The sequence below is a fragment of the Arachis ipaensis genome, chromosome B1 (genome assembly GCF_059453495.1).
Source record: "Arachis ipaensis isolate K30076 ecotype BB chromosome B1, ASM5945349v1, whole genome shotgun sequence".
NCBI classification, from domain to species: domain Eukaryota; kingdom Viridiplantae; phylum Streptophyta; class Magnoliopsida; order Fabales; family Fabaceae; genus Arachis; species Arachis ipaensis.
Window position 1 is genome coordinate 12,969,707 of NC_142436.1, and position 21,354 is coordinate 12,991,060.

At 31.1% G+C, this 21,354-nt stretch overlaps 2 protein-coding genes across 2 annotated transcripts; one reads left to right on the top strand and one right to left on the bottom strand.

The window, feature by feature from the left end:
• The first annotated feature begins 308 nt into the window (after nt 1–308).
• On the top strand, nt 309–9,185 carry LOC107646507 (kinesin-like protein KIN-7H). Its single transcript, XM_021117566.2, has 13 exons — nt 309–525; nt 631–720; nt 1,302–1,402; nt 1,502–1,618; nt 1,859–1,940; nt 2,082–2,149; nt 2,764–2,829; nt 2,938–3,062; nt 3,789–4,128; nt 5,340–5,444; nt 6,128–6,988; nt 7,987–8,228; nt 8,807–9,185. Exons 1-13 carry the CDS (start codon nt 309–311, stop codon nt 9,129–9,131), a joined length of 2,739 nt encoding a protein of 912 aa, XP_020973225.1. The 3' UTR covers nt 9,132–9,185.
• Nucleotides 9,186–12,333: 3,148 nt separating this feature from the next.
• LOC107625255 (uncharacterized) lies at nt 12,334–18,945 on the bottom strand. The gene is made up of 11 exons (XM_016327853.3): nt 18,584–18,945; nt 17,022–18,160; nt 16,845–16,934; nt 16,291–16,755; nt 15,119–15,233; nt 14,865–15,032; nt 14,442–14,719; nt 14,231–14,321; nt 14,102–14,154; nt 13,934–14,017; nt 12,334–13,845 (listed from the first exon to the last, which is right to left on the bottom strand). The coding sequence occupies exons 1-10, from the start codon at nt 18,771–18,773 to the stop codon at nt 13,949–13,951; spliced, it is 2,658 nt and encodes an 885-aa protein (XP_016183339.1). The 5' UTR covers nt 18,774–18,945; the 3' UTR covers nt 12,334–13,845; nt 13,934–13,948.
• Nucleotides 18,946–21,354: the final 2,409 nt, after the last annotated feature.

The window sequence follows — 21,354 nt, forward strand, 5'->3', positions numbered from 1 at the left end:
CCATTCATTTGTTTTTCATACTAATCCAGCTTCAAGCCATTTTCCCCCCTCTTTGAATCCATGAACTCATGAAGTCCGTGAAGGATTTCTCGTTTGATGATTTGACTCCCCAGTCTTTGTCACCATGGGTAAATTTTCCTTTTCCAAATTGAGAATTTTGCATGCTCCACAAAGCATCATATTCCAATGTCAAAAGTTAGGACCTTGTGATATTTGACATCTCCAAATATAAAATTCTTTTTTTTCCCCTATAAGTTAAAGCCAATTTCATTCATTAGAAGAGTTCTATATCATAGATCTTTTGAGAAATGGGTTTGGTTGGAGGGGAGGAGGCAGCGCAAGAGGCGGCGGGGCGTGAGGAGAGAATTCTTGTCTCTGTTCGTTTGAGGCCTCTGAACGATAAAGAGATCAGTAGACATGATGTGTGTGATTGGGAATGCATTAACGACACCACCGTCGCTTCCCGGAACAATAATAACCTTTCAGCTTCAGAGAGGTCCCTCTATCCAACATCATATACATTTGGTACAAACATGCTTTAATTTGCCTCTCAACTCATTCACCATGTGGTGTTGTTTATAACTTTAGGATTAATTGTTGCACTTTACTTTATATACGTTTTGGGTGTAGACCGAGTATTTAGGCCGGATTGTCCCACAAGGCAGGTGTATGAAACAGCAGCAAAGGAAGTTGCTCTCTCAGTTCTCAAAGGCATCAACTGTGAGTTCTTATTTCCTCTTAAGTACTTTTTCGTTTGCCAGTAAAACCACATAATATTGGCCCTTCTCATTTTTGTATTAAACAATAATTGGTGCTTATTAACAAAAACAAATTCCTTCACAATATTAGTAATTAAGACAATATCCATATTACAAAAGATACCGTGTGCACAAAAAAAAATGAGTTACAAAATCTAGTATCATATATTGTGTATAAATAATTAAATACATGTGTTATTTAACTCATTTTTAATATATATTTTATATTTTAACTTGTATTTTATACATATAGTTTATTTTGTGGCTGATTTTAGTGTAAATATAACATGATTATAGTTTTTACAAGATCAAAAATATTATATATATAAAAAAAATCAGTCACTATATATTTATATATAAATACATGCGTTGTTTAATTCATTTTCAAAATATATTTTATATTCCAACATTTATTTTATATTGGTATATAGCATGCTTGTCACAGGATTTAGAAGTGTGTGGATCTTCCTTTACTATTTCATAAGCATGGAAACCCATGAAAATTTCATATTAACATGTTAATGTGATTGTCTAATTGATCAGCAAGCATATTTGCATACGGACAAACAAGCAGTGGAAAGACATACACTATGAGTGGTGTAACTGAATATGCTGTAGCAGACATTTTTAACCATATACAGAAGGTAAATAATAATAATTATACGCTTGACGAACACAATGTATATATTAACTTTCTTTCTCAAAACCTTATTTTAATTTGGATTAAGTTCCCTTAATTATAGGAAAAGGAAGAAAGGGAATTTGTTCTGAAATTTTCAGCGTTGGAGATCTACAATGAATCTGTCAGGGACCTCCTTACAGCAGATACTACGCCTCTCAGACTTCTTGATGATCCAGAGGTAAATAATATATGTTTTCTTGAGCGTATTAAATTAAAGCACTAATTTAACTCTAAAAATAAAAAAAAAAAGGTTTATAATTTTATCTCAAAAAATATTATAATAAACCTTTGATTATATATGTGAATTTAGTTTGATTGCCAAGAAAAAAAAAAGTATTATTTGAGTTAAGAGTGGTTAATTTTCAAGTGTTAGCAAAACATTTTTTATAAGTAACTAACAGAACTACTATTTGAACAGAGAGGGACAGTTGTTGAGAGACTCACTGAGGCAACTCTACGTGACTGGAATCATTTTAAAGAACTTCTTTCTTTTTGTGAAGGTAAGGATGGTTTTGAACTATATGCTTGCTTTGATTGGTTTTCCTACTTTGTTTTTCTTCATCTATTTTCTCCTATATGTCTTTTATTTTTCTTTTCCTTTTTAGAATATATTCCTCATACAATTTGATTGCTTTTATCAGCTCAGAGGAAGATAGGGGAGACATCCCTGAATGAAGCAAGTTCCAGATCTCATCAAATTCTAAAACTGGTATGTATAATTGTATAGACAGAAAATTACTATTAAATCAATTTCGTGTAAAATACATGTTAACATATAAAATAAATATTAAAAACAAATCAAACAATATATATATATGGCGACTGATTTAGTAGTTAAATTTTTTATATACACATAGTATTTTAGTTTTCAATATAAGTCTATTTACTTAATTGCTATTATTTTTAAAATTGATTACTTAAGTGTCATTTATTTGAATTAAATTACCAATATGCTATTGTTTTTCTATAACAATAAACTAATAAAATTATTTTATTTTATAGTTTTTATAATGTTTTATAGGGTGTTTTGAGCTCCCAAAAATGGTTTTGAAAAGTAAAAAGTTCATATTAATGAATTTTGATTAGATCAGGTATTTCCTTTGGGTTCAAATTTTCAAAAGCTACTTAAAGAAAAACTCAAAAATAAATAATTTTATTATTATTATTATTATATAAAAGAACATATTAATCTTATATTTTAAAGGAGTAAAACTTTCAAATAACTAGTTTTAAAGAAGAGTTACAATTAGTTCAAAAGACCATATGATTCTTTACATTATTGCTTACATTTCTTAGCCTTATGTTCTGTTTTTTTTTTCTTAGACAGTTGAAAGCTGTCCATGCGATTTTTTGGTAATCGATAGATCAAGCTCTCTTGCTGCCTCTGTGGTACGAAAGATTCATGCAAATTTCAGGAGAATATATACGTGAGAATTACTTTATTATGTAAAAAGGAAATTAAGAAATTGAAAATGTTGGATTTTTTATTTGGTGCAGAATTTTATTGATCTTGCTGGGAGTGAACGTGCATCACAAACCCATGCAGCTGGTGCAAGGTTGAAAGAGGGTAGCCACATTAATCGAAGTTTACTAACTTTAGGAACTTGTATCCGTAAACTCAGGTTAGCTTTCCCATTTTGTTTCATTCAATTTGATAAATGTTAGAATGTGTTACAATTAACTCGCCAAATTTTTATTGAATTTAATTTTGATGCATCAATTACGTACCATTTTATCAATAAAAATAACTATCTTTTAAATTGTTTACATGAATGATCATTCAAAAAACAAATGTAATTATATAATTATGTAAAATGTTTTACATTGTGAAGACATCAAAATTAAATTTAATTCACATTTTTATTTTGATGATTATTTGGCCTCTCACACACCTTTTCTTTATTTCCTGATATGTCAACTTATCTAATGGCATATCCTAACATTTTACATTAGGTTTTTATTAACACCACTAACAAAAGAATTAAATATATATGTTATTTCACAAAAGAATTAAATATATATGTTATTTGTTAAAAAATATTAAAATGATAAAAAACTCAAAATTTTTTATTTAAAAATTAAGAAGATAATTAAAAAAAACAACTATGTACATTATACAAAAAATCAACCACCAATATAATATATTAAAATATTAAATACATATTAAAAATAAGTTAAACAACATATATATTTATAAAAAATATAAAATAACTAATTTTGATATGCAGATAACATTTTTATATAGAAAGTTAGGAGGACAAAATTGTAGTGCATTCAGATTTAGGACAATCTAGTAGTATCCAACTTAAAATAGTGTAAAGAAAGTTAACTAACTAATTGAATTGCAGCAAAGGGGGAAAAGGTGGACACATTCCTTTCAGAGACTCAAAGCTAACTCGCATACTACAATCTTCATTAGGAGGGAATGCCAAAACTGCAATAATCTGCACCATGAGCCCAGCAAGAAGCCATGCTGAGCAAACTAGAAACACCCTTTTATTTGCAAGTTGTGCTCGTCAAGTTTCAACTAGCCCACAAGTCAACGCAGTGTTGTCTGATAAAGCATTGGTCAAACAATTGCAAAAAGAGTTGACAAGATTGGAGACTGAGTTGAGAGCATCATTGACATCCCAACGAAAATCTAATTCTGTAGAAGTGCTCAAAGAAAAAGACCTTGAAATTGAGAAGGTACCCAACGTAAATCTAACTTTTAAGATTCAGATTTAGGATTTTTTTTAATTTTCAATGGAATTACTCTTTGAGAGCCATTTCGATAAAGACGTCTAAAACGTCTTTTTTTAAAAGATATTTTTTAATAATTAAAATTTAACACATATAATCGATTAAATTGTGTTATTTTTGTCAAAATTAGGCCAGATAAATTAATTTGACCGAAAAATGATGAATCAAATTTTAAATCGGTCTAAATTAATATTATTTTTTATAAAAAATTACTACAATACACCTATTATAGAAAATAACTAAAATACTCTTATTATATATATTAATTTTGAGAATTCTAAATTTTAGCTCCTTTTTTTCTTTGTCGTCATAGGGTTAGCATTTAGAGTTTTCAAAATCAATATATATATAATAGAGGTATTTTAGTTATTTTTTATAATAGGGATATTGTAGTCATTTTTTATAAAAAACTATTAATTTATACCAGTTTAAAATTTAATTTATTAATTTTTTGATTAAACTGATTTGTTCGGTCTAATTTAATAAAAATAACACAGTTTAATTGATTATATGTGTTAAATTTTAATTTTTAAAAAATATCTTTAAAAAAAGACGTTTTTGACATCTTTATCTAAGTAGTTTCCTTACTTTTTAGGAAGTATAGAATTCCTTATTTTATCAAAGTATATTAATATTCGTGGCATATTAATAAAGACTAACATGTAATTATCTTCACATGAAATTGATAGTTAAAATCGTCATCTAATTGTTCTTAATTAATTATTTCATCTGAAGATATCTGCATATAAATTTTTACATATTTTTATTCAAAATTTTTATGATTTGTTGTTTTTATTTCAATAGAAAACAATAAAATGTGCTCATTTTTAGACACATCCTCATTCTAAGAAAAACTTCTAAAAAACATAATAATAAGGAATTCCATTTTCATTATTTTGTAATTTTCAAAATTTTGCAAAAATAGGTACGATAAAAATAATGAAAATGATGAGAATATTTTATATCTTTATTTTATATTTTTCAAAAATTTTAAAATAAAAAAAGTGAGATAAAAAAATTAAACACAAAATGCTCTAATATAAATTCACCATAAATATAATATTTCAATATATGAAATTCCTTAAAAAAATTATAGTTTTGAGCATATGTCCATTTAAAAGTTGAATATGCATGAAGTATTTGTTATGTACTTGCAGTTAAGGAAAGAAATATCAGATCTAACTATGCAACGGGATCTTGCTCAATCTCAAATTAAAGACATGCTTCAAGTTGTTGGGGACGAGTTGTCCTCCTCTGAATCTGTAAGCACATGCCTTTTGCCTACTCAAAAATATGAAAGGCTTGTTTGTTTGAACAAATATTTTCGGTTTTTAATTTTTAGTATTTTATTATTTTAAAATTTTCTGAAAATAATTTAATTTTGTTATCTTTTTTTATTTAGATTTTCAATTTTTCTTACAAAATTATAACAACGTTAAACATTTTAACATTTAAAATGAATGTATAAACCAAACATACCCTAGTAATAGATAATTCGATATTGATAATAGATAAAAAGTATTAAGTGAAGACCAAAAATTATTTACCAAATAAGTCATTATATATATATATATATATATATATATATATATATTTAATTCATTTTATTTTATATTTTATATTTCAATATGTATACTATAATAGTATTTGTTTTAGTGACTGCTTTTTTGTGCACAAGATTGGATATACAAAAAGATAAAAATCTATATTTAATACATTTAATTAAATTATAATTTAATAATTTTTTACTATAAATTTCATATAAAGACAATTAAATGCAAATTTTCACCAAACTAAAAATAGTGTCTACTATTTTATGCGTACAATACACTTTTTACTCTTGGAGTTTTGGTATGAAAGTGATTCGATTAAAATTAAGAAAACATAGAAATATAAATTTTTTCTTATTCATATTTAACTCTAATTATTCATCAAAAACCTGCAGGAGAGCTTGGATATTGGCTATCCCAGATTGCGCGTGCGAAGGTCATGGGACTTCGAAAACCAACAAGATGGACCAAATCTATTTAGTTTGAACAGTTTTGATAAGATAAAATATTTTGAAAATTCTTTGTATTCAGATGGAAATAGTTCTGATGACAACTTTTTCCAACTCCCCGACTTGGAAAAGCATCTTCCCCTCAGAATTTCTCCCTTGATATTACCAATTTTAACTCCTGATGTTGATTCAAATAAAAACAACACTAAAGAACATGATGATGATGACAACTTCACTAAGCAAAAAACAAAATGCATTATTGACTCTGAAGGCACAATTTCAGACTCTAGTGCCTCGTCTCCCGAGGCAAATACAATTAGACTGGGAGGAAAAAAGTTGACTGAAGTTGACTGTACACAGGAGGAGAATAATGCATATTTTGAATTAAAGAAAAAGAAAGATTTTATTCCTCTTCCCTTGCGAAACAAGTTATCTCCATCACCAAGGCCAGGGTATGCGAAAATGACGAGAAGCACAAGTTGTAAAGCAAGCATTATGAGGGATCCTTCTCCGGATTGGTTCGACGAGGAAGATATAGCTCGATATGGAACTCCCATGGTCGTGGGAATGGGAAAAGACTTTAGGCAGAGACCTGTGGGATTCCCAAGTAGGTCGCATACACTGAACTATGATGCTGATGCCGAACGAGCTTCGCCTTTTCGCGATGGGAATCCACCGGAAAGTGCTTCCATTACTACTCCAGAACATGTGAGAAGGGTTACTTTTAAGGACATTGATGCCAATGGTTCTTTAGTTTCAGAACTAAAGGAAAAGATAGATCTTGGAAGTTCTAATAATAATCTACAGGTATGCTTCTCCATTCTTATAACAATCTAGCTTAATATTGGTCTTATTTCCAATCGAGAAAGTTTAGGAGTCAATACTTTTATTAAAATTTGTCCCGCACTTAATTAGTAAAAGAAAAGTGAGTAATTCCACATTATTAAATGTAATCTTACACCTTTAAAAATATTAATAATGACTAATTGATGATTACAAATCACAAAATTTACTAGTCCTCTAGCATTCCTCTTTGTTATGCAGTTCTACTAATATAGAGGGAAAAAAATATATAAATATTAGTAAATCTCTCTAAAGATTTGTTTGGTGAATTTGTTTTTTTCTAAAGATGTAAGTGTTATGCATACATTAACAAATCAATAATGTTATTTAAACAACTATCATTGCAAACTGCGCTTAAGTTATTAACACCCACAATTAATTGATCTAAGATTACTCACATAAATGACACTATCATATTTTTCCCTCAAATTCACTAGCACTCACAAAAAAATAAAAAAAAAAAGACAAGAAGCTTTTCATCATAAGCATTTTCATTCATGGAACCTAGCACATTACAGACACATATACATGCCTTTAACATAGGCAACACTTTGTGAATAAAATATTAATTCAAACATGACTTGGTGATGAAGGAATGAACTTGCAGTAGTTGTATCTGAGAAAACATGAGTTATCATGGTAATTTTATCCAAATTAAGTCTGATTTGTCAAATTTGACAACTTTAACAGTTTCTTGTTTTGGCTACCGTTAATTGTTTCATCTTTGATAGTTTTCAACTTGGAACTTCCAATTTATACTTACTTTTGAAACTGCTAGATATAGATGATTTAATTGCTAATATTACATTACAAAACAATTATATATACAAAAGAAAAAGATATATAATTAAGTGTATAAATATACATTATATCTAGTTATTCAATGACAGTGTTTTAAAAAGCAGCACTACCATATTATTAACAAAAAGACCATTCTTTAACTTTATTTATTTGCATGACAGGAATCCAAAGATGTTGCCTTGGGCTCAAAGCAATCTGAAGATGAAAAAAATTCAAACTGGCCTTCAGAATTTAAGAGGCTACAAAGAGAGATTGTTGAACTCTGGAATGTATGTAATGTTTCATTAATTCATAGGAGTTACTTCTTCCTTCTCTTCAAAGGGGATCCATCAGATTCTATCTATATGGAGGTAGAGCTTAGAAGGTTGTCTTATCTAAAACAAACGTTTTCCCCTGATTCAAGGTAAGTATGCATGTATATATGTTTTATTAAGCGATTATGATAGGATTACATTAAAATTAACTACTAAAATTAGTCATCATTAGTGTAAAATACATATACAAAATACATATTAATATTAAATAAATTAAACTATACACGTATTTATACATAAATTTACTAGTGGTTAATTTTGATATATATTTAATATTTTTGTTTATCAGTACAACAATGTTAGATGTATATAAAAAAATAGTCACTATATTAATCATCTGTATAGATTACGTATTAAAATACAAAATACACATTTAAAATATATTTATATATAAATGCGTGTGGTGTTTAATTCATTTTAAATGTGTATTTTATATTTCAAATATACGAATGATTGTTCACATAACTTTTTTATTTTAAGGATACGAGAGAATCGCTAATTTTAGGGAAAAAAAAGTATTTCTATTTATAAAAAAAAAATAGCTTTACGTTTTCTAAAAGGCAAGCTAAACTCATCCATAGTCATTTGGAGTACTAAATTGATACCTTTAGATTCATGACTTTGTAAGATAAGATTGATGACGTGATGTGTTTTCCTTTGCAAATAGCGCAAAATATCTTAAGAAAGAGAGACAAATGTTGAGCAAGAAGATGCACAAGAAGCTACCAAAATGTGAGAGAAACAAGCTGTATGTGGAATGGCGTATTGATAGGCATTCAAAGCATAGGAGGTTGCAATTGGCGAACCTATTATGGTCAGACACAGAAGACATGGATCGTGTTAGAGAGAGTGCCGCCATTGTTACAAGGTTGGTTGGAACAGTGGAGCCAGATCAAGCTTACAAGGAGATGTTTGGTCTCAACTTCGCCCCGAGACGCAAACCTAAGAAATCTTTTGCTTGGACTGCCACAATGAAAAAACGTATTTTGTGAATTAATAGGGATGAACTTTACCCAAATACTAGTTCACTTTTGTTCATCCAAGTAACTTTCATCAGCTATATTTTGCAAAGTTGAGCAGTCTTCATGCCAATCACTAACTTAATAGGAGATATGAGTTCCTTTTATGTATATAAATATTTATTTTTTTAGAAAATAAAAGTATTATTATGTTATACCATTAAACTAATATTTCTTAACACAAAATCTGAACGCTAAGAAAACTGACCCATAATGTTTTGAAAATTGAAACTAACTCGATTAATATCCACAAAAGATCGAATGTGAATTTAATAAAGTCTATCTCCTAGGGTTAAAGCCAGATAGGGTTACCTGAACAGGAATTTGATGAGGGGTAGATGGATAAATTGGTATGTGATGATAATAGATGATACCTCTAATTTCAAACGACGATAGAAGTACTTGTAATGGCACACCGATATCCAACTTAAAAGGGCTCAAGGAGGTAACGTGAGGTGAGTTAGGGTTTTAGTATGTGTGTGACATACTTGATGGGATATCTATGTACTTAACTATTTTTTATTTCCTAATCAATTGTGAAGAGTGAAGACCACTTGAAAACTTTTTTAACCAAAATAATTATTATAGACAAGACTATTTTATTAAAAAATAATTAATATAGAGATAATATTTTTTTTCTTAACCAACTTCTAAAACACACTAATTAATAATGTTATATTTAGGAATCTAAGCTTTGATTTGGTTATTAATTAATTAGCTAGTGTTTCAAAGTTAATTATTACTATTTATTATTTTTTATTGAGTTGATTTATTTCTTTTTAATTCATATTAGATCAAATTTAACAATATAATTATTTTATATTAAGTTAAACAAAATAAATCTTTTAACAATGAAACAAATTAAATAAATATACATAAAAATAAATTAAATAATATATATTTATACATAAATACATAATGACTAATTTTATGATTGATTTTTTATTTATACATAACATTTTTGTTATAAGAAATTGTGGACAACTCATACCTTAATTGATATGCTAATTGACGATTAGTGGATTAATATTACAATTAGAATAATTGACGTAAGTAATTTAGCTTTTGTTGCCTAATGACTAGTTCTGTTGAAAGATAACGAGAAGAAAATATAATCATATGCTAAATTTATATTTCAGTATTGGCTTATTGCAACATATAAAGTAAAAATGAGTCGAAAGAAAATATACATTTTAAATAATAAAGTTCTTTGTACAAAACAAAAAATAATAAAGCTCTCTCTTCCTCTCAATACACATACAATAAAATTAGAGTAAAATATCATTTTATTTTCAATATTTTGAAGTAAGTCTCAAAGTTGTTTTAATATTTAAATTATCTTATTTAAGTTTTTAACGTTTCAAAATCGTCTTAATATTGATCTGTCGTTAGTAATATGTTAACAAAGTTGACGATAGAACACATTGATACAATTTTAAAATGTTAGAGACTTAAACAAGACAAAAATATTAGGAACAAAAACGATACAATACTCTTAAAATAATACAAAATCAACTAAAATAAAAGTGAAATTCAACAAAATGAATTACTTCACGGTTATGAATTCAAGTTTTTTACTCAACTTTAAGACTTACCTAAACCTTAATAAACCTTAAGGACAAAATGACACTTTTACTCAATAAAATTATAAAAGACCTCCCATTACAACTCACAAAGTGTAATCGTACTGCCTTATCCTTAGACAAACTATTCTATGGAGCTTCATGGACAGCTCCATTGATGGAGCTGTTCTAGCTGTTAAAAATAACAAAAATTCTATCTCAAACTATAATTTTGTTTTATTTCTGATTTTGGCACCATTTCTACTTAATAAATTTACAATTTTTTCTCAGATTAATCATCAGACCAGTTTAATAATCACTCTCAGACGGTTTATCCTCTTCTCTTCTATGTCTCCATTACTTCAAAAACAAGGTATAATCACGCACTTATCCTCAAACACTGAAACACAAAGCTCACATGCGAAAAACACCCGCTCATTATTTTGTCAAAATATAATCCATAAATAAAACTGAAACTAAAACTCAGTGGAGAGAGAGAGAGGGAGGGAGAGAGAGAGAGAGAAAACTGAAGAGAAGTTTGCTTCTATTGCTGGGGTTGCTTCAAGCTTTTGAGCCGCTGCCGGAGGTAAGGAACTTGTTACCTGTTCGAGCAGTGCTCTGAGAATGGGCTCATGACAGCGTCACACCTTCGGAGCTTCATGGTTGAGGCGCAGAAACAGGAGAAAGCAACAACGGAGGAAGCACAGGGAATCACTCGCAAGGATCAGTCTGGGAATGATTTCTTCGGGGGAGATTAAAGTCATTAAACTGATGTAATGATTAATTTGGAGAAAATTTGTAAGTTTAACGAGCAGAGATGGTAACAAAATCAGAAATACAAAAATATTATTTGAGACAACTTAAATTATTCTTGACAGTCCATTGATAGCTCCATGAAATATTTTGCCTTGTCTGTATTGCGTGCGCAGTCTAGAGAAACAAATACAAAGTTTTCTAAATATTGTTTAATGGTTTATTCAATTGTAGTACACTATTATATTGCAGTTACGTCTAAATTGACTTTTTTTTTGTTGAAAAATATACTTTTATAAAATTCTAAAAGGATTTGGATATAACTCTTTTTTAGATAAACAAAATTCATTAAAAGAATCCTTTTATTTTAAGCTAGCAACATATTACCTTGAAAAATATACATTTTAAAATATTTTAATGAATTAATTATTATCAAACTTTTTATGTTTAACATCTAAATAAAAATCACCATTTTACAAATAAAAGAAAATGTTCAAAAAATAAGAAATTAATATATTTCAAAACATCAGTCCAAACAAAACATAATAGTTAGCAAATTACCAGTAAATCAATGTAGCATAAATGCAGGTTGGGGAGATTGCAAATGCGTTTGATTTGCATTTTTTTCTGTTTTTATTTTAAGTAATTTTTTTAAATTGTGAATAAAAAATATAAAGTAAAAACAGAAAATAAAATTTTATTGTTTTTTTTCCTTCATAATATCCTACAGACTGAAATTAAAATAAAAAAACAAACAAACAAACCAAATGAGTTTCGCAACCTCAATGCATATTCTACACCCCAAGAAAACTTAAAACGCTACCCTACTATCATGAAACACAATGAATAATAAACAAATATATAAAACAGAAAATTTTATTAATACCCTATACCATCAATGCATAAGGTGATGAGACAAACCCATTTTCCTGTATGCAAAGGAATCCCAGGGAAAGCGAAGAAAACACAGCAGTGAAGAATGCAGAAGTCATCAATTTGACACCAAGGAATTCAAAATATACACACGTAGGTTAAAATACAATAATAAAACAAAGTTGACTACTACCATCACTAATGTATATAGCCTAATATATTCCACAAAAGGCCCAAAAAAAATCCTAAATTCTAAACCCTAAACCCTAAACCCATCCTCTCCTCCAAGTCACCAAAAAAAAAACCCATCCTCTCCTCCCAACCTTTCAAAAGGACAAAATCTATAAAAAGATCAAGATGCTATCGTATCCGCACCTAATGAAAATTTTAAGGTGCTATAACATATTACACCTTCGGGAGCTCTGGTTTACCATTGCACTTTTAATTAAATCCTACCAATGAACTAATGATACTACGCAATCCATTGAGGATTTTACAGCCAAATCATTAAATTCTCTCTGATCAAAGAAGGGTCCATACTAGTTCAGATAGTGTTCTCCTTTCACCACTTACCACTTATCCACTACAAAAAAGAGATTCTATAAAACTCCAGAAAGAAGCAACCTCAATAACCTTTACTGAATCAGCGACGATTTATTTTCATCCGGTGTCAATTCTACAGACCAAGGAAAAAAAATTCAAAAGCTTGAAGACAACCCCTCAAGGACACTCAAATTAGCAATGACTTTAATATTATAAGGAACCAAACAAATAAACTGTTTTCTCCATAATATCATCCATGAATATCATCATTCAAATGAAGGTCAAGCTGTTAATGCATAGTCCATAGTCTAATCTTGCACATATTTCAATAAATGGCATTTCCATCTAAAGGCTGCTTACTGTGTATATCAACTTATAGTTTGACAGATCCCACTCGATCAAAAGAAATCCAAAGGTAGGGGTCAATCTAGATTTAATAATATGGCACCTTATCATGAAATTGAGAAAGGAAATTTAACACTCTACAACCTTTACTAGGATCACAAGAGCCTCCCATAAGCATATCCAAATATCAAAGCCATCTAACCATTTATAAAATGATAAATCCATCACCTGAAATATTTTGTATCCCATACTCCTATAAGGAATATTTTGCGTTACAATCAACTTGATGAATCATAATATGTTGGTCACTCAACAAGGAATCCTCAAATGCATCCTCAATGTCATCATACCTTTGTAAACTATGGATATCTAGTCCAGTCCACACAACCATACCAATCCTTATTCCAAGATTTGAGATTTAACCTACCCCAGACACGTTAAATCACTTAGTCTATGCCACCTATCAGGTAACGATATATATACAGATATATAGATAGATATAAAGGGAACCAATTAATAAAAGCAGAATTAAATAAATATGCAACTTCAAAATTGTATGCTCAAGCTGCATCCTCAGAGTTGAAGATGTCCATCTCACAATCAAGATCCACCTAAACATTATTAAATTTCCACAAAATATTATTAGCAAAGAGGATTCACTGTGTCAAGTTTTAATAAATTCTAGAAACTAATACTTACCAATGGTTCTCCATACTAATAGTAGTATCCATGCCCGTGTGAGCTATCACCTCCATAAAAAGACGAATATGGCCCTCTACCATACTGCAACATGAATATCATAATGCATCACTAATATTGTGATTAAATTCTATGTAGAATAAAATACGATGAAGAATGTTCACATACATCAGAACCATAACAATCAGGAGGGTACTGTCTGCTGCCAGCTCCATAAGAATCTGTATATCAAAAATTGAAATCAAGACAATAAACACAATAACGAGTATGTAGGAGCAAGAGAAAGAAGGTTTAGACCATTGTGACGGTTTTCGTGAAATAAAGATGGATCTGCATAATCCAATCGTGGGCGAAGTCTATTAGCTCCCATATAATCAGGTTCAGGGTCCTAACACAACAGGAGGTACAACTTCAAATTAATTAGTATTTTCAAGTTGTATGACAAGTAAAAACAAACTATGCATGGAAATACAAACAAAAGAAAAGTTTATAGTAAAAGAATCTTTACAGTCATATAAAATGGGCGTTTCATCCCATGCACATTGTCATCATAAAAATACGGATCATCAAAATGCCTTCCCATAAATGGCCTGTTGAACTGTCCACCCGGTGAAAATGGCCTGTTGAACTGTCCGCCTGGGGAATATGGCCTCCTTAAAGGAAAAGGCTCACTCGGGCCTTCTGCAGGGATGTTACCCCATGCTCTATCATGATAAGGTCTAGGTGGACCAGGACCAGCAAATGCAGCACCTCTGTTACTTGGGTAATGTCCACCCCTCATAGCTCCTGCTATAATATAGTATAAATTTAATATAACTTCCGTTTTTTCATCAATTTCTTTTTAAAAAACAAAAATAATAACACTTCATATAAACAATAATATGGCAAAAGTAGCTTCACAAAGAATTTAACTAGAATCTAAACAAATGACCTTCAGGACCAAATTGCCTATGATGGTAATCTGGATACATATTAAAGTCAAGGTCATCCCGGAAATCCATTCTCCCTATTTGCCTGGGTCCACCATGATAGACACCCCTACCCCTGTTAATATTTCCCCAGCTGTTGAAGGGCTGCCTTCCCCGCCCATAACCCCTTCCTGTTGAAAATCTAATTAGATATGCAAAATGATGTCTAAAAGGTAAACAAAGAACAAATTTAATTGAAATAAAATAATTCTCTTACCAGATCTTGCAAAGGCTCCACTCCTTCCATGACCTATTCGGAACCCACCACAAATGCCACCTTTTACAGCTTGTGTTTTAGGCACCGGATTTGATAGCCTAGCTCTCACTTTTATCTAAAAAGCACATTGAATAAAAAGAACAATTAACAAACAAATCAAGTCCAGGATTTTAAAAGCAAATAAAATAGGTGCCATCAGAACTAAATTAAAAAGATCTTTGAATTCTCAGATTCCCGGATGGTATCAATATTATAATAGTCTCTGGTTTCAGGAAAACGAAAAGGAAGGATAAGGAATCCTCTCAATTTAATGTTTTCAGTTGTCAAAGTCAAATGACCAAAACATGTTATACAAGAGATTGTGTGACAAGAGATCACACTAGATCTTTTCAAGTGAAAACTTGAATTAGACAATTCATTCACGTGAATACAGAAATTAATAAAAGTGGGAGTCTCTTTGATTCCTATTTTTTCCCCCCTATATTTCCCATTTTTAGGATTGTGTAAAGGAAATAGTGAAAAATGAAAATATAAAATAAAAGAGAAACAAGAAATTTACCGTCTCCACTATTTTCACTTTTTTTCCCGTTGCAAAATCTTGAAAATAAATAAAAAAGAAATGCGAACAGATCCAATATATCCGGATTGTCTATGAAATACGAATTTAGATAGAGTGCCTCATATATCCCGAAATTCCGAATCCAAGTCTAGACTATCTCACAGTACCCACTCTCCACCAAATATTCTCCTTGTATCATCCCTGAGTCTCATTCTCGCCACTCACCAAAAGACAATTCAGAAGTTAGTTATGAAATGGTGTTATGAAATGGTGGGCCCAATCTCAAGGCCAAACTCTTTTCTGATTCCACTGATTCCTTTTTATACCTCCGCTGCTTAGTCCTCCTTTCTTTTCCCATTCACCTTAAATAAAAGGGAGAAAAAGGAAAAATAGAGAAATGGGAAGAGGGAAGGATGTAGCTCAATCAAAGGGCATTTTCTTCTCAACTCTCTCAATTTAAAAGTAATGCAATTAGGAAAATATAGGTTTCTTCTCAATCCCATACTTCTCAAAGTTCTTTAAAATATGATAGAGGAAAGGGAAAACAAGGGACATAATAAATTAATTCTATAAAGTGCAACAAATATGGTCAAGTAAACAAATTAAATGATACCTTTGATGCCCCATCACCCAATTCAGACTTATTTACAGCTTCAACACATGCAACAGCAGCTTCATGTGTTGAGAAATCAACAAATCCATAATCCTTCCTCTTGGCTGTAGATATATTCCTTGCTAGTACAATTCTTACAATTTCACCATAAGATTTAAGCATCTCCCTGATGTGATCTTCTTCCCAGTGAGGAGGAAGACCATTAATAAACACAGATTTAACCTGTGCCATTATCTCTGGGTCTGGTTCACGCATAGGCTCAGCAAAGGCTACCTTGGCACTTCTCTCAGGATGCCCAAAGATCGCGTCAGGCTTTTGAAGCCTCTTGTACGCAAGCATTGCATCACCATGACTAGAAAACTCAAGGAATGCAAAGCCACGGCTCAATCCTTCACATTTAGCATCTAGCACAAGCGTAATGTTTTCAACCCCATCAATACCATAATCCTTCAACTTCTGTTTAATCTGCCTCCGGGATATTAACAGAATGAATAAACAAGGCAGTGAGGGTAAACATTAGCTATTTACAAAAGAGAAAACTGCAACAAACTTACAGCTTCTTTCGTCCACGTATTGCAAATATTTCCCAAGAATAATGTGTTGTTATCCTCGCTGGGTGCAGTCCCACATCTTTTACCACGTATCTGTAAATGTTGTGGTTGATGAACAGCACAATAGAAAGAAAAGAAAGTGCAACACTAGATTAACAACACATAAGAAGAGAAACATACAACTGGGTTCTTCATTTCTGACAATGCTCTCTTAGCATGTTCCTTATTAGCAAACCTCACAAATGCATAGCCCTTATTTTTATTTGTTGATGAATTCTTATGCAACCTGACATCAACTACCTCCCCAATCCTCTTAAAAACTTTTCTCAGATCTTCCTCTGTAGCATCACGGTCAAGCCCTCCAACAAATATCTCATGTTCTTTGTTACTCTTTCGCTGGTTTGCAATGGCCTCCAATTCCGTATGCTCCTCTTGGAGCGCCTCATTTTCTTCAGGAGGTTCCCATGGACCTTCCTCTGGATCTTCCTCAATATCCTCCCCACCATGTTCTTCAAAATCCAGCCTTTCACTGCTCTCTGTCACTTCATCACCAACTTTTCTAGTATTAAAATCTTCCTTCGACTGGTCTTTCATTACTGCACTATCAGTATTAGAGCATTCTTTGTGTCCAGTAATGTTTGTTTCCTCTTCCTTTGTTTCTTCCTTTGCTGTTTCTCCTTCGTCATCTTTGACTTCTTCCTTTCCTTTATCTCCGTCCTCTTCTTTCAGTTCTTCCTTTACATTCACTGCCTCCTGTTCCTTCAGCTCCTCCCCTCCTTTCTCTCCCTCTTGTTCTTTCAACTCTACATCTCCTTTCTCTTGTTCCTGATCCTTCAACTCTTCCCGACCGTCCCTTTCATTCAACTCTTCATCTTCTTTCTCTCCCTCCTTTTGACACATAGAATCATCTTCATTCACCGATATATTTAGGTCCACAAGAGTTCGCTCAGGTTGTTTGGAAGACATAGTGGCATCCTGAGAAGCAGTCGCTTCAGCCTCCACTGCATTGTTTCCCTTCACAGTTTCATCCACTTCCATAGACTTTTGTTCCTTCTCTTCAGATTGTCCAACACATTCAACAACTTGTTCCAGGTGCCCCTCTTTCTCGTGATCGATATTATCAGCATCGACAACTTCAACATTTTGAGGCTTTTCCGCTTCCTCCACATCCCCAGAGTTATCCACAACTAGAGTTTCATCAGCCACTGCCTTCAGTTCTTCCTCCAGCTTAGGTGTGGCAACTGCTTTAGTTCTTGGTCTCCCTGGCTTCCTCTTTGAACACGGTGTAGTGGTAACAACCTCATCTGAATTCGGCTCATCTAACAAACCATCAACAAAAAATAAAAACAAAATGGTGAAAACTCACATGCAAAATTAGATAATTTGATTTGTCATCTAACGATTCTCGGCTCTCAACTCATGGAAAATACAACCACCATGAACAAAATAAAAAAAATAAAAATAAAATAAAATTAAAAAAAAAAAACAAAAGTTGAATTTGCATAACGATAATTAGCTAAAAAGTACCCAGAGTAAAAACAAGAAGAGAAAATGAAATTTACAACACAATCATGATACCAAAAATGATTCCGAGATTATCATGAAAGGAATCAAGCAGCAGGATGAAATAACATTATTAATAACATTAAGTTTAAAGAATTAAACATGAAATCCGTTCTGTCTAACCCTCATTTAGAACTCGGAAACGGAGAGAGAAGTTACGAAGAGGAAAAAACAGTTACCGGGATTGGAATCGGGAATCGAGTTGGAAGCGGGAGAGGCCTCCTTCTTCTTGATCTGCCTTGTTTTGACGGTGGAATTGCGCTTTGCTGCAGGGGATTCTCCGGCGGATTTTGCGGCGGTTTTTCTCGCCGGCGGTGCCTTCTTCGGGGTTGTGGATTTGGAAGAGGAATCAGCATTTCGGGTCCTCATGACGATAAATAACTCAATTGATCGGTGTTTTCTATTCTACTGAATAAGAACTAAACCTTAATCTACCACATGTGAAGCAGGCCTCAGTGTCTCTCTATAATAATAATGAGGAGGAGGAAAAATATAATAACAACCAAAAGGTAAAGCGCAAAGTTACAAAATGGGTCATTGTGACTGGATCAACGATTCAGTTTTCACCGAGGTAGCAGGTAGCATTGGAAAAGGAGAGACTGGAAGTGGGAGATAGAAACTAAAAGGAAAAATATTTTTTTTTTAAATAAATTTCTATGTCTAACCAAAATATTTAATTTAAGTCTAATTAAATTATTATAACAATTTTTTAAATTATTTGTCTTTTTTTTTTGTCTCTTTCTTTTATTTTTCTTCTTTTTTTTTCTTTTAAATTTGTGCACGCATTTTCTTCTTCTCTTCTTTTTTTTTTAAATTTGTGCACGTTTATTTTCCTCCTCTAATGTTGCGTCTTTTTTTTCCTTTTCGTTATCGTCATCACCAATAACACCAATATTTTGCAATAATTTTTGTTGATGCCATCATTAAATAATTTCGGTTCATTTCTTAATTTATTCGATTCATTTGTGTATTAATTGAGGTTCACTTGATGCTGCGAATAAGTATTCACCAAATTTTTTATTCTTTAAGTAATTTCAGTTCATTTCTTAGTTTAATTGAGATTCATTTAGATTCAAAAATAAATTCGATGTGTTTTTGTTAATGATGGAGTCTTTTTTACTATTTGTTCAAATATAAACTAATTTCAATGCATTTATGTTCTAATTGAGGTTCACTTGATGCTGCTCATAAGTATTGACCAAATTTTTTATTCCTTAAGTAATTTCGGTTCATTTCTTAGTTTAATTGAGGTTCATTTGGATCTAGAAATGAATTTGATATGTTTTTGTTGATGATTGAGTTTTTTTTACTGCTTGTTCAAATCTGAACTAATTAAATGGAATATAGTGGAATCTAATACAATTGAATAAAGTGATAATGAATAATTTCATTCTTCTTTGCTAAAAAATTTGGTCAATACTTATCAGTAGTATCAAGTGAACCTCAATTAACACAAACACATCGAATTTATTTCTGGATCCAAATGAACATCAAATAAACTAATAAATGAATCGAAATTACGTAGTGAATAAAAAATTTGGTCAATACTTATCAACAGCATCAGGTGAACCTCAATTAACATACAAATGAACTGAAATTAGTTCATTTTTGAACAAGCAGTCGAAAAGACTCAACCATCAACAAAAATACATATAATTTATTTCTGGATTCAAATTCAATTAAACTAAGAAATAAACCAAAATTACTTAAGGAATAAAAAATTTGGTCAATACTTATTAGCAGCATCAAGTGAACCCCAATTCACTCACAAATGAACCGAAATAAACTAAAAAATGAACCGAAATTATTTAATGATGGTACCAGAGAAAATCAGAACCATTAAAGATATTAGCAAAATGTTGGTGTTGTTAGTGATGACAATAACGAAAGAGAAGGAGGAGGAGGAGGAGGAGGAGGAAACGGAGAAGGAGAAGGAGAAGACGAAGAAGGATATGTTTTGCATTATTGAAACGCATGTGTGTACACGCTGGTGTGATGAAAGTGGTTTTGTTAAGTTTGGGCCAACTTGGTTAGACTTAGTTGCCAAAAACACTTAGATGTGTAGCTTAACTGTTTTTTTTTTTTTTTTTAGCCTTTGATCTTTTACTTTAGGGACGATACGCACTTTAATCTTTCTGAAATCTCATTCAGCCTCCCATTTATGAAAAGAAATATGCAAATAGACTCTTGTTATTGGATTCAAAAGGTTACCCATGTAAAGTATCTGTTGATGTCTGATGTGTCATGCTACAGTGTTAGGTGGCAGAACGAAATTAATAATAGAATTAGAATTTAGTTGTAGTCATGGGTACTCCAATAGCAAGTATGGACACTGTAAATAGTGATTCTTCATGCAATTATGAGAAAAGATATGATAGGTACGAAGAGAGTTGGAGCGCAAGGATGAGTTCTGGTGGAAGCAACTTCGAAAGAGCGGTAAAAAGGAGAAAGAAAAAATTTGTTTCACCTATGTGCAACTGTCGCACTTACGCCATCTTATCTGAATCCGGCACTTCGTAGAATTCAAGGAGGTTTTTTCTGTTCTTATTTTAAAGTAATTTTTGTGTTATAGTTGATGTTTTGTGAAAGATTTGGTGTTATATGAAGTTTAATAGAAAGTATCTTTGTTGTAAATTAAAATACTACATTGCAAATATTTTATTTGACTAAATGAGTATGTTACATTCTTCGCTGTTGATAAAGTGTCCACAAAACATGAAGTTGTAAACCCAATGGAAAAGATGGAAGGAAGGATTGCAGAGCTGCAGATGAAAATGGTTGAATACAAAAATGTTGAACATTTTAATGGTGGTGTTAACATGTGCAAAGTGTTTGGGATTATTTTTATATGCATTGTAATAGCATGGGGTTTAGTTCAGTTATTAGTTGATGATGTTAGGAGAATTTTTTAATGCTTTGTTAATGTTGTTTTGTTAATAGTTTGTAATTG